At 52.1% G+C, this 15,138-nt stretch overlaps 1 protein-coding gene across 1 annotated transcript; it reads right to left on the bottom strand.

The window, feature by feature from the left end:
- Positions 1–533: 533 nt before the first annotated feature.
- Positions 534–14,714, bottom strand: SV2A (synaptic vesicle glycoprotein 2A). Its single transcript, XM_030846477.2, has 13 exons — positions 14,570–14,714; positions 9,904–10,873; positions 8,418–8,598; positions 7,444–7,595; positions 7,198–7,331; positions 6,443–6,532; positions 6,093–6,203; positions 5,816–5,904; positions 4,972–5,136; positions 4,628–4,761; positions 3,559–3,765; positions 2,807–2,966; positions 534–2,387 (listed from the first exon to the last, which is right to left on the bottom strand). Exons 2-13 carry the CDS (start codon positions 10,523–10,525, stop codon positions 2,204–2,206), a joined length of 2,229 nt encoding a protein of 742 aa, XP_030702337.1. The 5' UTR covers positions 10,526–10,873; positions 14,570–14,714; the 3' UTR covers positions 534–2,203.
- Between the last annotated feature and the right edge of the window lie 424 nt (positions 14,715–15,138).

The following is a 15,138-nucleotide window of genomic DNA, read 5'->3' as shown; positions in this document are numbered from 1 at the left end:
TCTATTTTTAATTTTTTGAGGAACTTCCATATTTTCCAGAGTGGCTGTATCATTTTGAATTCCCACCAACAATGTACAGGGGTTCCAGTTTCTCCACATCTTTGCCAACACTTTATATAATAGCTATCCTGAGAGGTATGAGGTGGTATCTCATTATGGTTTTGATTTGCACTTCCCTGATGATTAGTGACATTGAGCATTTTTTTATATATACCTATTGGTCATTTTATGTCTTATTTGGGAAAATGGCTATTCGAGTCCTTAGCCCATTTTTTAATTAGGTTATTAGTTTTTTTGCTATTGAGTTGTAGGACATTACCCCAAGTTTTCAAAACTAGGAGACTGAGGGGGTGCTCCATCTGTAGAAGTGGAAAGGTCAGGATAGAGAGGCCAACTCAGGAAGTAAATGTGATGCATCATGTTACTCTGGCCTTCAGTTTAGAGAGAGAGGAGTTGTTTTTCCATCTCACGTCTTCCCCTCCCAGGACTGTCTCAGAGTTGGACGTAGGTGGAGGCAAAGAAGCAGACATAGATTTTAAGGATTTGTTTCCTTTTTATTTTTCATCAATATTTTCATTTTTTACATCAACAGAGTTGGGTTTAGGGTTCCCCAGGAAAGTAAGGGAGATGGATGGGTCCCTCCAGGGGGTTGCAGGGGAGAGGGCTGCATCCAGCAAGTGAAGGGTGAGGGAAGAGGGCACACACTCGTACACTGGGCACTGGAGAAGGCAGTCCTTTGAGCACAGACATCAAAGAGTTAAACAGTTACCACCTGGTTCATTGTTACAAAATGGGAGTGACCATAGGATGGGGGGCACCAGACACGGCATGAGGAGGGTGAATTTGTATTTTCTTTTTTTATTGTTGTTTTCACTTTTTTCCTTTTAACTTTTTTTTAACATTTACAAACAGCTAAAAACTACGACACATCACAGCTACGGTGGGGGAAAGAGGGCACCAAAGAAAGCAGCCACACAGAGTAGGGTGGGGCAGGGGCAGCTTAGCCTACAGGGGCTGTCCTGTGGAAAGGGTGAGATGAGGAGACTGAGGCTTCTGGTCCCTGCATTAGGAGTCCCTGGCTTACTGCCTAACCTCTTCCCACTTTACAGGAGTTGCTGGGAAGGCCCCAGTTCCTGCCCCGCCCCAGCTCCTTGTGCTTTTGATCTGCTGGTTGGACCATATGACTGGTTTCTTTCCCTCCACTGCTCCCCTGCCTGTGAGGGGACAGGTTGGAGGTGGGAGGGCTTCTGTGCTGTGCCTGTCTGTGCTATAGTGGGTAGAGCCTCTCATTCCAGAGGAGGCCTGTGCTTCTTGAGAGGAGGGGAGGAGATGGACCTTGTCAGGTGCCCTCAGCTCTCCCTAGACTGTGGGATTCTTATCCCAGCCTGGCCTAGGGCTCCTCCCACCCAGGCCCAGCACAGAAACAAGATTAGGGGAGGTACTGGGGGAGGCAGGGTTGTGTGTGTGTCCACTGAAGTTACCCTTGGCTTGTATCTGAGGACAGCATAACGACACCCCCACCTCACAGCACGCACACACACACACATAAATGTACACAAGCACTCACACACACAGTCCTGCTGAGCTGCCTCAGAACTTAATATATAAATAAATAAGAATCAGAAAGCTAATTTCATAAAATTCAGGCTTCTTACTTGTAGCCCAAATTGAGAAGGAAATGGAGGCTAGGGGGCTGAGGTTTATTGCTACTCCCCCAGCATCCAACAGGAGGCATGAGAGGGCACTTTACGGGCTTACGACTCTAAGTTCTTTTGGTCCGTGGTCTACACTAGGCCCCTGCCGCCGGCATAGCCACACGCCTGTGCTTTCACCAGGGCCCAGGCAGAGGGAATGAGGGGGAAGGCAGGAAGCCTGTTCTAGAGTCCCAGGCGCCAGGAAGAGCAAGGGCCTCTCTCCAACACTGGGGAGAAGTGTGGGGCCAAGCCTTCTCTTGGGCAAAGTCACGGGTGGGAGGAAGTGGGGGACAGGGCTGCACCCCAAACCTGGGATGGAGGAGCCTTCCCTGTAGTCCCTGCCCACGGGGTCACGCACGTGCACACACATACACACGAATACACGGCTAAGACACCAAACAGGAGCGGGGAATGAGGGCTCTTTGTGGCCAGGATGGCAGGGCAGGGAAGGGGAAGAAGGAATTGTTGGTCTCACAGTGTGCCTGCCACCCCCGAAGCCCCAGAGACTCTCACTGCAGCACCTGCCCCCGCGTCTCGGGCAGCTTCAGGGCCAGAGAACTACCAAGGGCAAGAGCAGCTGAGGCAAAGAGGATGGGGGCGGCCTTGGTGATTCCCACAAAGGATGTGAAGATGCTGATCCCCAGCACAGCTGCCAGCTTACACAGAGCATTCAGGAAGCCGAAGGCTGTGGTCCTGCTCAGGAGTCCCCCAGCGCAGCACGCAGGATGCAGGGGCCCGGCCCAGGAGGGAGACAAAGGGAAGAGGCATGGGAGGGTTTGTGGGGGAAGGGTGGGTAGGTGGGAAAGTGAAGGAGAGACGGCAGGCAGTGTCCAAGAGGAAGAGGAAAGATGGAGAGATTAGAGAGGTGAGGGATGCACATCAGGGAATACAGATAAATTGGGAGGCAAGGGGGAAAGGACACCAAAAAATTAAGTTAAGACTTCAAGGAGTGAATATAAAAGCTACCAACTTGTAGAGGAGAAACTCAAGGGGAATATGTACCCTTTTACCCCTAAAGATGCCTTTCCCAATCAGCCCCCTTCCTCACCCCTTTTCTGTCCTGTCCTGTGAGCACTAAACCTGCTGCCCTGCCCCTACCACACTCCAACTACCTCTTGTCCGAGGGGTAGAGTTCAACAGTCAACACGTCCAGCGCGTTCCAGGATGCAATGCTGACCCCCCCAAAAAGGCAGAGCAGAGCAATCATGGCTGACTCGCTGTTCCCAAAAGACAGGAAGAAGCAGGAGACACAGGACATCACGCTGGAGCCAGCTAGAGCCGGGGAAGGAGAAAGCAGCATGAGCCTGGCCACAGCCCACACTGTCCTGTCGACCAGCGTTGAGCACAGCCCAGGATGAGACTCTCTTTTTGCCAAGGTACCCAAAAGAAAGGCTTTCCACTCATCCCCAACCTCCCTTAAAATTGTCTTATTAACAATTCAGTACCAGCCATTTCTTCAGTGCAGGCTATGGGCCAAGCAACTTGATGATTTACACGCATTGCTAATAAGGCAACCTCATGAGACAGGTACTATCATCACCGCCATGTTGCAGATGAGACAGCTGGGCTCATAGAGGTAAAGTGACTTGCCCAAGGTGGAGCTGAGATTCAAAACAGATGACCTCAAAGCCTGTGCCCTGAACTTGCTATTCTGCCTACCTCCTACCCCCAGAAGAGCTTCCCCACCAGACCCCTCCCTGTCCTGCAGCCACCCCCAAGCAGAAGACGTGAGAGACAGAACCTTCTATCTTAGCTTCTGGCTAAGCTTTCCACAGACTAAGCTGAGAAGCCCAGTGACAGCCTTCCCCTTCCTCCAGCCCCCTAAACAGTTCCGACACACCACCAGCCAGCCTCCCCGCCTTACCAAGCATCCGGAGCCTGCCAATCTTGTCCATGAGCAGGGCAGACACAATGTTCCCAGGAAGCACAGCCAGCGTCCCCAAGAAGCTGACGAAATACACCATGTAGGCGCCTTCACCTGTCCCTGTCACGTCCAGTGGGCAGCCCTCCTTGTTGTGCAGGAATGTGCTGTTCACCAGACGGCTGTTCACAAACTTGTACTCAAACAAGTCTGGGGGCAAAGGCCAAGACAGGCGGACAGGGCAGATGTGAGAGGGAGGCTGCTACTGCTTATGCCCAGGGCTCTGCCTTTGAGGGGTTTAGCTGGGATGGCTCTCAGAATCATTCAGGACACTCATGGGAAAGCATCAGATAACATCACCATATGAACTAGAACTCTTTACAGCACAAAATGACCATAGTCTACCAAATGAAACAGTGTGGCTGGCTGTTTCCCAGTTTTCTCATTAACAGTGTCTGCTTCTTTCCCATTCATTCTTTTTGTCTGCTCTAGCTGACTACAAGCAGTAGCAGTGCCATGAATTTAGGATAAATTAATGAGCAAAATATTAAAAATCATTAAAAATCCTATCTATTATTTTTTCCTGCAAGGTGGAAAAACTCACCCAGTACTCCATTTAGAGGTGGGAAACCTCAGTCTAGCTCACAAAACCAGCCTTTCATGTGCATACAGTTTGAGAATCACTATTAAAGAAATGGATTAAGGCACTGACTCCCTTTTCTCCACCAAATATCCCTTTTATTGTTTTTCTGTTTCCCAAGGACACTGTTTTGAATGATTTTTGCCCTCTTCAAAAATGCATTAATATCACCACACTGAGCTGTTTCAATTCTAGCCAAAGGCAAAGAAACCTGCTGTTTTTGTCAGATGTTCTATTTATCACAGAAAAATGTTCAATTTCCATTAGATTTTTGTAATTATTGGTAGTAGCTAATAGGCCCCCATACCACCTCCAAGGCTCCAGAGAGCTCAGCTTGAGAACAGTGAGTTAGGAAATGAAGAAGGCTCCTTTTCCCTGGCGCAAGATCCACCCAAACCTTTAGTCTGTCAGCCACTAGCCACCCCACCTTACCAGTGTTATAGAACACGGTGTTGATGAACGTGCAGTTGCGGAAGAAAGTGTTGCTGGATGTGACATCCTCAAAATAACACTCCTCAAATAGGGAGTCCTCAAAGGACACTGACTTCAGACGCAGCCCAATAAACCTGTAAGGCCAGGATGATGAGAGCCACTTTCCCCTCATCCTTAAACCCTCCTCCAAGACTCAGTTCCTTAGTGAAGTAACAGGAAGCTGCAGCGCTGAGGAGAACCACGGCTCCTTGCCCCCAAACACCTTGTCTCCAAATCCCCAGACTCACAAAGGAGGCAAAGGGTAGAAGGGGTGGAAGGAGTGAAGTGCAGAGGTCCCCACATACTTGTCATTGAAGTACTGTCCCCCTCGGTGGATCTGATTCTCCAGGGTGAAGTTAAAAGTCACATGCTCTACACGTTCCCCAGGGAACACTTTGGTGCGAGCTGCATAGTCCACTGCTTGGAGATGGCGGATCATGTCGGGAAACCAGACAGTCAGGCCATAGTAGCTGAAGAGTCAAGGGCAATGGAATCAGACAGGGCTCCAGCATCAGGGCCACGCAGTCCAGAAGGAGGGCGAAATAGAGGAGTCAGCTCATGTTAGGACCTTGCTCACCTCCCCAGCCTCATCTCCTACCTCATCTCATCTTTCACCAATTGCTGTGGTTCTGGGGGACTTCAGGTTCTTCTAACCCTCCCACCATATTATTTCTTACCTCCCAGGCATTTGCTCTTCCTTCTGTTTAAAACAGTCTCCCCATCCCACCCTCAGCCTATCTAACTCCTATTCATCCTTTAGGACTTAGATCCCCTCCCCAGCCCACCCCAGATCTGGGCTGGAAAGCCTGCTCATGTGTTCCAGAAGCACTTCCCCCACCGTGGCACCCATCACACTGCTTTACAGCTAGTTTTCTCTAGCTCCTGGACCAAAATGTAAACTCCATGAGGACTGGGACCACATCTATTCCATCGCATCAGAGTACCTGGCACAGAACAGAAATTAATACTGTTCAGCCTGTAATATAAGTTTGTTGGATTAATGAGTGAAGTATAGGGTGGAGGATAAGAGGGGCTCTGAAAAGCACCTTCCTCATTATTCATCCCCTTCACTTCCATTTTCTCCACCTCCCTCCCAACCCACAAACCATCACATCCCCCACATACCACCCGTCCCACCCACCTCCTCACCTGAACGACATGGTGAACCACACACCCATCATCATCAGAGTGATGCGGCGATATTCTGGACCAAAACAGGAGAGGAAATTCCCCCAAACCTAGGTGGAACAGGACAAAGCCAGACAGTGGCTGCCAGCCAGTAGTTTTAGCACCTAAAAATCCCCATTCTTCTGCCCTACCACCTCCCTTCAGTTCACGCATCACCCCCACACCCAGGCTCAAGCTCCGCCTTCCTCTCCATCTCTCCCACTTCCTTCTTTCTCTCCACCATCCCATACCCCATTACCTGCCCTCCCAGGCTCAAGGCCCGGACCCCCCAGCGCTGGTACCAGGTCCCTGTGTCTGACTGAATCTCAATCAACTCATCCTCCTGATGAATTGTCTTAATGTGGGTTACCTAGGGTCAAGAGAAGGAGCGAGCAGTCACACAGTCTGTACTTTCCACCCCTTCCAGGTACCTCAGTTTCTCCCGCAGTAGCAAAATGGGAGGCAGGAGGTGGACATGATACCCTGAGGGATCTCGCTGAGGGAGAGTGTGGCCAGAGCTGCCTAGGAAGGTGGGTGGGGACTGCAGGAGGTATCCAAAGAGGGGCCAGGTGGGGGCTTGGAGGACTGAGGGGGAGGACTGTGGCTTACTGAGAAGACTCGCTCAGGATGCCCCTTGGCTCGCATGTTGGTGTCATGGACCTGCTTCAGTACCATCCAGGCCTCATCATGTTTCCCGTTCTAGAGCCACAGACACAATCCCCACATCCAGGTTAGCCCCTCCCTGACCCAGGGTTATAGACCCCCTCCCTCAACCTGGCTTATGGAATCACAGGACACAAAAAGGCTCCTACCCCCAACCCCTATGTGCCCCTATGTGACCTATGGGCACATCCATCATCCACTCTGAAAGAGCCCAAGCGGGAGTACAGCAAGATATCATCAGACTTGGGTAAGAGTGGGGGAATCCAGGGTCCTAACCCAGGTCTTAGGGAATCCCCTGGTCCAATGGAAAGAGAAAACTGAAAACAAGGGAAATGATGATGGTGGGCAAGCATGTAGTCAGAGAAGGGGCAGCATCCTAACCCTGCTGGATCAAGATAAAGTTGGAGGGGGAAGGAGTAGGCAGTAGATCCTCTTTTGAACTGTAAAGTCAGGGCCAGGGCCAGGACCTCTGCCTGCAAAACCTTAAGCCACCCATGGTTGAGCAGGTCCCATGGTTTCTCCACCCACAGAACTCCTCTGGAAACACATTCTAAGACAAAGGAAGCAAGATAAAGTCCCCCAGACCTTGGACCCTGTGAGGAAGGAAAGCAGCCACATAGGACCAAACCAAACCCACAGTGGGTGTTTGAATACAGGAGCCCCTGCTGCCCTTCCCCCAGGCCAGCCCCCGCCGCATTCACCTCCAGGAAGAAACGGGGGCTCTCTGGCTGTGTGGTCAGAGCCCCAATGGCAAACACAGAAGGAAAGGCGCAGACGAGGACAAAGACCCTCCAGCTGTGGAACTGGTAAGCGGACCCCATCTGAAAGCTCCACCCTGGCAGGGACAGAGTCACAGCATCAGCAGAGAGGCCAGAGGCTGGAAGGTCCTACCACAGGGAGCACAGGAGAGGAGGGAGTCTGGGGTGCATCTTCTGGGGGCTGCTCACCGTAGTGGGGGATGATGGCCCAAGCCATAGCAGCTGCGTACACTCCACCAATCATCCAAAACATGCAGAGCCAGCTCAAATGCTCCCCACGTTTCTCCTGGGCCAGAAACTCCGAAAAATAGGAGAAGACGATGGGGATGGACCCTCCAATCCTGGAGGGCATTGCAAGAATCCAGCATTGGAAAATGGCCATATTCTTGATCCCCTCCCTGCCCCACTGCTCTGGATCCCCAAGTCCCTTTCATCTTCCGGACCTTTTAAAGAGACTCTTTCTCACACGTGCCCTATAAGCTCCCTCACCACCAGCCATCAAGCACTCATCCTTGGGAATCTGGAAGACAGGCAGGCAGGTCTCGGGGAATGGGAAGGAACAAACATTGAATGTTGAAGATGACTACAGAGTTGGAAGGGAGGGAATATAATTACAGAAAAGAAGGGAAATCCCCAAAGGAAAAAGAGCAAAGAGGCAACTGAGGGCACATATATGGGAGCAGGCCAGAAGAGAGCTTGGAGACAATGCAGAGAGTACATGCAGGTGGCTGAGGAAGTGTAGGAGTTGGGTGGGTCAGGACTTCAGAGTTCTGGCAGGTGGGGGTATTGACAAGGTCTGTTACTGAATGTAGGAAATATTTAGACTCTGGGAAGGGGATAACTCAAGGGTCTACAGGTACCCAGGGGTGAAGCTGAGACCCACTAGGCCTCTTCATGGAGCCAGGCTCAGAATGGAACTAAAGCATAGGGTGGAAGACTCAGGAGTGAACCACACATGGAATGGCATTCTGGACAGGCAGTAGACAGGTCCTGGACAGGGAGAAGCTGGCCTGAAGATGGTGGGAAGAGGAAGGAATTCATTCATTCAACTCACACATATTTGAGGTGCATCTGGTGTGCCTGGCACTGTGCTGGGCCCTAGAGATACAACAGTGACCAAGACCCAGCCCTGCTCTCCAGGGGCTTAGGAAGTGGACACTCACCCGACGCCAGAAAGGAGGCGGCAGAAAAGGAAAGTGCCATAACCCTGGACGAAAGATGAGAAAAAGGCGAAGACGCTGTTGACTGAGAGCGATATGAGCAGACATTGTCTTCGACCCAGCCGATCAGCCAGCCCTCCCCAGAGGAAGGCTCCCACCATCATGCCCAGGTAGACAATGAGGCCTGGAAGGAGGAAAACAGGGGCAGAAGGGGTATGAGCAGACACATTTCAATTCTTCCACTTGCCAAATATTTAAATGAGCTGAAACTGCAGGAGCATGGATGGAGGATCTGAAGGACCTCTAGAAGCTAAGTCTACCCAGAGATGAGAGCAAGTGAGAGAAGATGAATTATGTGAGCAAAAATGGAAGGCCATCTCTGCAGGCCAGGGGTTCAAAGGCAGGGATGCAGGTATGGGAGATCCCTAGAATTCTCCTCTTTCTTTCCCTCATTCCTTCTTGCTCGCTCTTACTTCTCACTCTCTTGCTGTCACGCACACACATGTACACGCACACACATACATGACACCCCCATCTCTGGCTTGCCTGGAATGAGGAATGGATCTGCCTAGATTCTCAAACCCTCCCAGGGTCCCCTCTATTCTCTCTGCCGTGATGCCCTCAAAGCAGCAAGAGGTGTCTCTTATGTTTCCTGGGAAAGAAGCTCCATTGCTTCAATCTTCCCAGGAAATCCCATGCACAAAATCCATCCTTTACTCTTTCCAGCTCCAATACTTCTGGTCCTAAAACTCTCCTGTTTCTTACTTCCTTCATAAAATCAGAGTTGGAATTGATCTTAAAAGTCATCTACTCCAAACTCTACATTTTACCCAGGCCCAAGCCAAGCCCCAGGGAGAAGGGAACTGCCCAAGATCTCATGGCAACTTGGCGACAGAGCAAGACCTGATCCCTTCTGAGTGAATCTAGGGGACTTCCTCCCTCTGGGTCCCCATCAGGAAGGGCCATTAAAGACCAATCGCTGGCCCCTGAACACTCCCAAGGCTAACCAAGAGCAAGTGTGACCAGCTTCTCTGGCTGAAGGCCGAGGATTCTTCCCCTCCCCCGACCACCCCAAACTGACTCTCCTCATGTAAACCAAGGAATTTGGATACTGACTTCTTGTTCCCCCCCAAAGGGGAATGGATCAGGATAACAAGAGGGAAGGCTCTGAAGAAACATTAAATGGGGGCCCATCCCACCATGGCCACCTCCTGCAGAACTAAGCAGACCACCACCCAACCACTGGCCCAAGCCCCAGCCCAGCTGCCCTCCCTCAGGCCTCTCTTGCATAAGCAACCTCACCATGACCCAACCCCCAGAGGAGGGGGTGGGGGTGGAGAGTTTGCAGAGGAACCCTGAACCCTCTGGGGACATCTTGGGAGCAGGGTCCTTGGGAGCCCAGTGGTGAGGACAGGAGCAGTTCTCAGGAACAGGAGTGTTTCCAGAGTTTGGGGCAGGACGGGGCTAGAGTGCTGGTTGAGAATCTTACCCAGCATGCCTTTGTTGGAGTCAGACAGGCACATGTCTTTCTCAGCACTGGGCAGCACGAAGCCCACCACAAAGACCTCGACACCATCAGCCATCAGCGCCAGACCAAGCACGAAATACAGTGTCCACTGGAAGCGGCCATGGCCACACTCCCGTAGGATGGCTTCATACTGCTGGGCCAGTTCTTCCCGTTCTTTCCGCCGCTGTGCCTCTCCCCGGCCCCCACGGGGGCCCTCCCCATCACCCATGCCCCCCCTCACTCCAGCCAGGGGTGCCCCATCTGCCATCCGCTCGCCTTTGCCCCCAGACTCTGCACGGGGGATGCCCTGATATTCCCCCTCATAGATCTCATCATCCTCGTCATGGCCCTCAGTGGCATCACTAGACGCGCCACCTTCCTCCTCATCCTGGGCCCCTTCCCCGCGGTAATAGCCGTCGGCAGTGGCAGGGAAGTCATCATCATCGTCCTCCTCCTCAAAGCGGGAGTAGGATCTCCGGGAATATTCATCCTGGACTCTGTCCAAGCCCTTCACCACCTTCTTGGCTGCGTGCTTCTTGACTTCCTTGGCAATGTCTTTGGCCCCACGGATGAAAGCTGCCCGGTCTCTGAAACCCTCTTCCATGATGGGGCTTTGGGACTACTTCACCAGATTTCCTACACTCCTTATTCAGATTTTGCTCAAGGACTTGTGGAGTCAGAAAGACCCCGTCCCCCTGTTACTTAGATGAAGTGTGTTCGAGTATCTCTGGGCACAGAATAGGAGAATATAGGGCTTGGCCAGTGTGTGTTTAGGAGGGGAAAGGAGGGAGAGGAGCTTTGGCCCACACCCACTTCAGTTGGGTGCACTGGGAAGGGAGAAGGGGAGAGGGGGAACAGGAAGGGGAGGGGGAGCCAGGTTGCGGAGGCTAAGCTGGGGAGCCAGGATAACTCAGAAAAGGCTGCTACTTCTCTTCCAGGAGCTTCTGGAGATCTAGAAAAAAATAAGAGGGAGAAAAAGGAGGTTGTGAGGCGTAAGACACTGAAGAAGGCCAACAAAGAGCTCCTGCTGACACAGAGCCCCACCTGGGCCATGTGTTACAGAGATGGTCTCCTTGCCTCAAGTCCCACTCGGTAAAAAGAGATGACTACCTGGGCCTACTACGGGCCATTCAGTATAAGCCCCCTTACTTTGACCTTGGAGACTAGACCCACGGGATTTGCTCCAAAGTTACAGTCATCGACCCAGAACCCGTCTCACGACCCCCTGCCCCACATCAAGATCAGACCTTTTGCTTTACCACGCACCTGCCAAGAACACCAGAGGAAATAGAGAAACCAGAACTCCCTACTCCAGTCTGGTCTGGGTTTCTTACTGGGGGTGGAGCTTGGGGAGAAGGTAGAGAAGGAGCACTGAGTCCTCCAACCTGTTGCCTTCAGCCCACGGATGGCATCTGAAGGTGGGGCTTCCACAGTCCTTCCCTCAGGTTTCATGTTTATAGGCCTCACAGGGAGGGGTCTTCTCCCAACATAGCTCAGTGGGTGAAAGCTCAGCTTCCAGAGTCAGACACACTTGGGTTTGACTTCCTGCTTCAGCACTTACTAGCTAAGTGACCATGGGCATGTCTCTGAACCTCCAAACCTTAGTTACCTCTTATTTAAGCAGGGAAAAGTAAGGATTAAATGACATAATGTGTGTAAGCTCTTTACCATAATACCTGGCACGTAAAAATTGATGAATAAATATTAGTTATTACTCTTCACAGTGATAATAATGTACGGAGATGCCCTCTACTCCTTCACAAGATGCCAGAACAAAAGCCCTGTGGGTGCTCTTTAGGGTGAGCAACAGAAAGGGATACTGGCAAGGAGAAAGCTGGTTCAGTGCAAAGCACATGACAGTTACACGACATAAGTTGAAATCCCAGCTCTGCCATTTACTAACTGATCTTGAGAAGGTCACTTAACATCTCCAAGCCTCAGAGTCCTTATATTTAAATTGGGGATAACAATCTCTATTTCTCCAAGTTGATGTGAGAATTTAATCTCACAACAGACATTCTATTAGTTTCCTTCCTTCCTATTAGATTGAAAAATGTGAAAGAAGCAGCAAGCAGCAAGGGCAAAGCAGGGGAGTCATACTTGGATGCTACTGTATCCTCCCAAAACAGAGTCCCAAGACCCCTCTGTCTGTGTGCAAACGAATTCCAGCAGCTGGACCCACACTGTCTCCCTCCAGACAAACAATGGAAGACTCACAAAAAGGGAGATCCGGAACCTAAGGTCATGGAAAAAAAGGCAGATCAAAATCTAAGAAAGAGGTGATGACTGGCTATTGCCACCTTCCTTCAGGATGTCATAAATAGGCCCCCCTTTCACTAGTGGGGGTGGGAGTGGAAATGACTGATCAAACACATACATTTCCAACATGGGGGTCTAAGGTCTATAGTTGCACCTCATTCCCCTATGGCCTCCCTTCCTAATCCCCCTTAATCCTTTCTGCTCCTCCTCCAGGAGTCAAGGAAAAGGGAGTCCATAAATACCGCATTGCGTAGGAGGCTGATGTAGAAGGAAGGGGGCCTTGGACCTCCCCACCATAAAAGTCACCCTCCAGAGGCAGGCATAGGAGAACCCCCTCTTCCTTCATAGAAGCAGAGGAAGCAGGACTAGATTCTGATCAGAGATCATTCCCCTAAAAACGTCCTGCCTCCTTCTGCTCCCACCCATCCAGGGCCCTCATTAAATATCACACACACACACACACGCGCGCGCGCGCGCACACACACACACACACACACACACACACACACACACACACACACACACACACACACACACACACACACACACACACACACGAGATGGCCCTGGCAAAGAGGGTAAGTAATGCTATGTAGTTCAGAAAGAAGCACTGGCAAGCAGAGTCCTACCCCTCAGGTCAGATGTGGGCACTGGACCACGATGACCAGAACCAGTGACCCCTACATCACCTTCTTTTCTTTGCAGTTCAGGACCCAAACCATCCCCCATGAAAGAAGGGGAACAGTGGAATCCCCTTCGTGCATGCAATTTGCTTGCCTCTCCTTTCTTTCCCAACTAGAATCTCCCTCCAAACCCTGAAGGAGGCAGATGGACCCACCAGGAGCCATGCCCCTTGTTTGTTAACACTATCCACCCCTGAGAGGTACGGGAAGGGTAGAGAAGGCCCCCAGAGCCTCAGCAGGATATGATGGCTCAACAGCTAGCTCCCCCAGGGCCAACAAGCCCAGGAGGTCAGGATGGACAGAAGGAAGACAAATTCTTTGAGCTGGTGAGGAAGTGGTGTTATTTTTAGCCCCCAAAGCAGCACAGGGTGGCTAAGCCTGTGGGAGAGGAGACAGGACTCGGAGAGGTGGGGGTTAAAGGAGACAAGATTCAGGGTTACAGGGCCCTTTAAGGTTGGCTGACTTCACCTGACCGGAAAATGTGCCCAGGAGATTTTCTGCAGAGGATGGAGGGGCGGGGAGACTCTGAGCAAAAGCTTCCTTTCAGGATAACTGAATCAGTCCTGGATAAGTGGAGGAGGGTCCAGAAGCCCCCTCCCCCCCATCAAAACCCCTGACTTTGGAAGCCACCTGGATTTCCCAACCCACCCTAGCCCAGGTGACAAGGTCATCAAGAAGCAGTCACTTATCAAAACATCCATGGAGGGGGAGGCTCTGGAGCACCCCTCCCCATTACAGCTGGGTTATTGAGCCTCGGTCCCCACCCCAGGACAGCCAAGGCTGCACCTCCCCTCCCTACATGCTACCCTAGGGTTAGGAAGATGGAGTATCTGAGGGAAGAAGATCAAGGTGTCAGCTGAGAATGCCCAAGACGGAATACGGAAAGGCAGGGGCGCAGGGGGAGAACTCCACGCGCACACGCGCAGAGACTGCCCCTGCCATCATCTGCGGTGACCGTCCCCATCCCGTTCCGCTCTGGTGTAAGAGACGAGCCCCTAGAACTGACTGAACCGATTCTCTGAGCGCCTCCCCTCACCCTTGATTCTGCTGCTGGACGAGCGCCTACTCAACACCCCTTCCCCCCAACCCCGGAGCAACTGCCTCCATCCCCCGCCATCCGTGCCCCTCAGCCTATTCATCTACCACCTCTACCTACCCAGCGCTTCCGTTCATCATTCCCTTCCCTCCCTCCTTCTCCTGCCTTCCTCCAACCCCCCCCCCCCCCGCGCAACTCGAGTCCAGGCGCACAGACTGAGGCAGCATCCATTCTCTGGCCCCAGCCAAGGTCATTTATCACTCCTGGGGGGAGGCAAGGAGGCGGGGGAAGATGAGTTGGGAATTGGAGTTTGAAGGAACCCTGTTCCACCTTACAACCCCCAGCCCGTTAATATCTGAGGAGGGTAGTAGAGACTTGGTTAAGGTAGAGAAAAACACCCCTCCTCCCTATATATACGTAAATATATGAAATATATATATATATACATACATACACACATACAGACAATGTTTTTTTTCTCTCCTTCTCTGATCAGCACAGCAACCACAATAAACGTCCATTCAAACCACCACCAATTCCCTCAGCCTTAAAGAGGGACGGTCACCCTTCCCACAAGCAAAGCATCGGAGGATAAAATGGCTGCAAGGCAAGGCGAGGATGCTTCTGCCCGGGGCGGGGTGGAGCCCAGAGACTGAGAGAGGGGTCTTACCTGGGCTGGGTCCCCCGGATAAGGGAGTCCGGGTGAGGGCGGGGGTCCCGGCCGTGAGGCTGGCGGCAGCGGCGACTGCTCCGGGTACCAGGGGAAGCGGCAGCGCAGACCTGCCCCCCAGCAGGCTCCGGCCCCGCCTCCGCCCTCCCCCTCCACCCCCCAGTGCCTCTGAGCATCGGGAGAGACCATTGTTGGGGGGGGGGGCGGTGGAAGAAGAAAAGAGGATGGGGAGGGACTCGGGGCTCCGCGGAGAAGTGTTGACGGGGCTAGCGGGGCTGTCACAGGGACAGCTGGAGATGACACACAGCCCCTTCTAGTTAAAGACTAAAGGATCTAAGGAAAGTAAAACTGGTATCAGGGAGGCAAGTGGGAAGACAAAAAAGGAGATGGTGAACGAGGAAGCCCCTTCTTCAGCGGCCCAATCCCAGAATGGCAGGACCGATGAATTTCAGGGGCTCTCTCTTACTTCAGATCGCCTCCCTTCCCCTTCCTCACGGTTCCTAGCCAAACTCCTTTGCACAACCCTCTCCTAAATCTGGAGTGCTCACACTTAAAGTTTACCTGGCTGT

The sequence above is a fragment of the Globicephala melas genome, chromosome 1 (genome assembly GCF_963455315.2).
Source record: "Globicephala melas chromosome 1, mGloMel1.2, whole genome shotgun sequence".
In the NCBI taxonomy this organism is placed as follows: Eukaryota; Metazoa; Chordata; class Mammalia; order Artiodactyla; family Delphinidae; genus Globicephala; species Globicephala melas.
The sequence above is the reverse complement of the archived record's forward strand: the minus strand, read 5'-3'. Positions and strand labels throughout refer to the sequence as shown.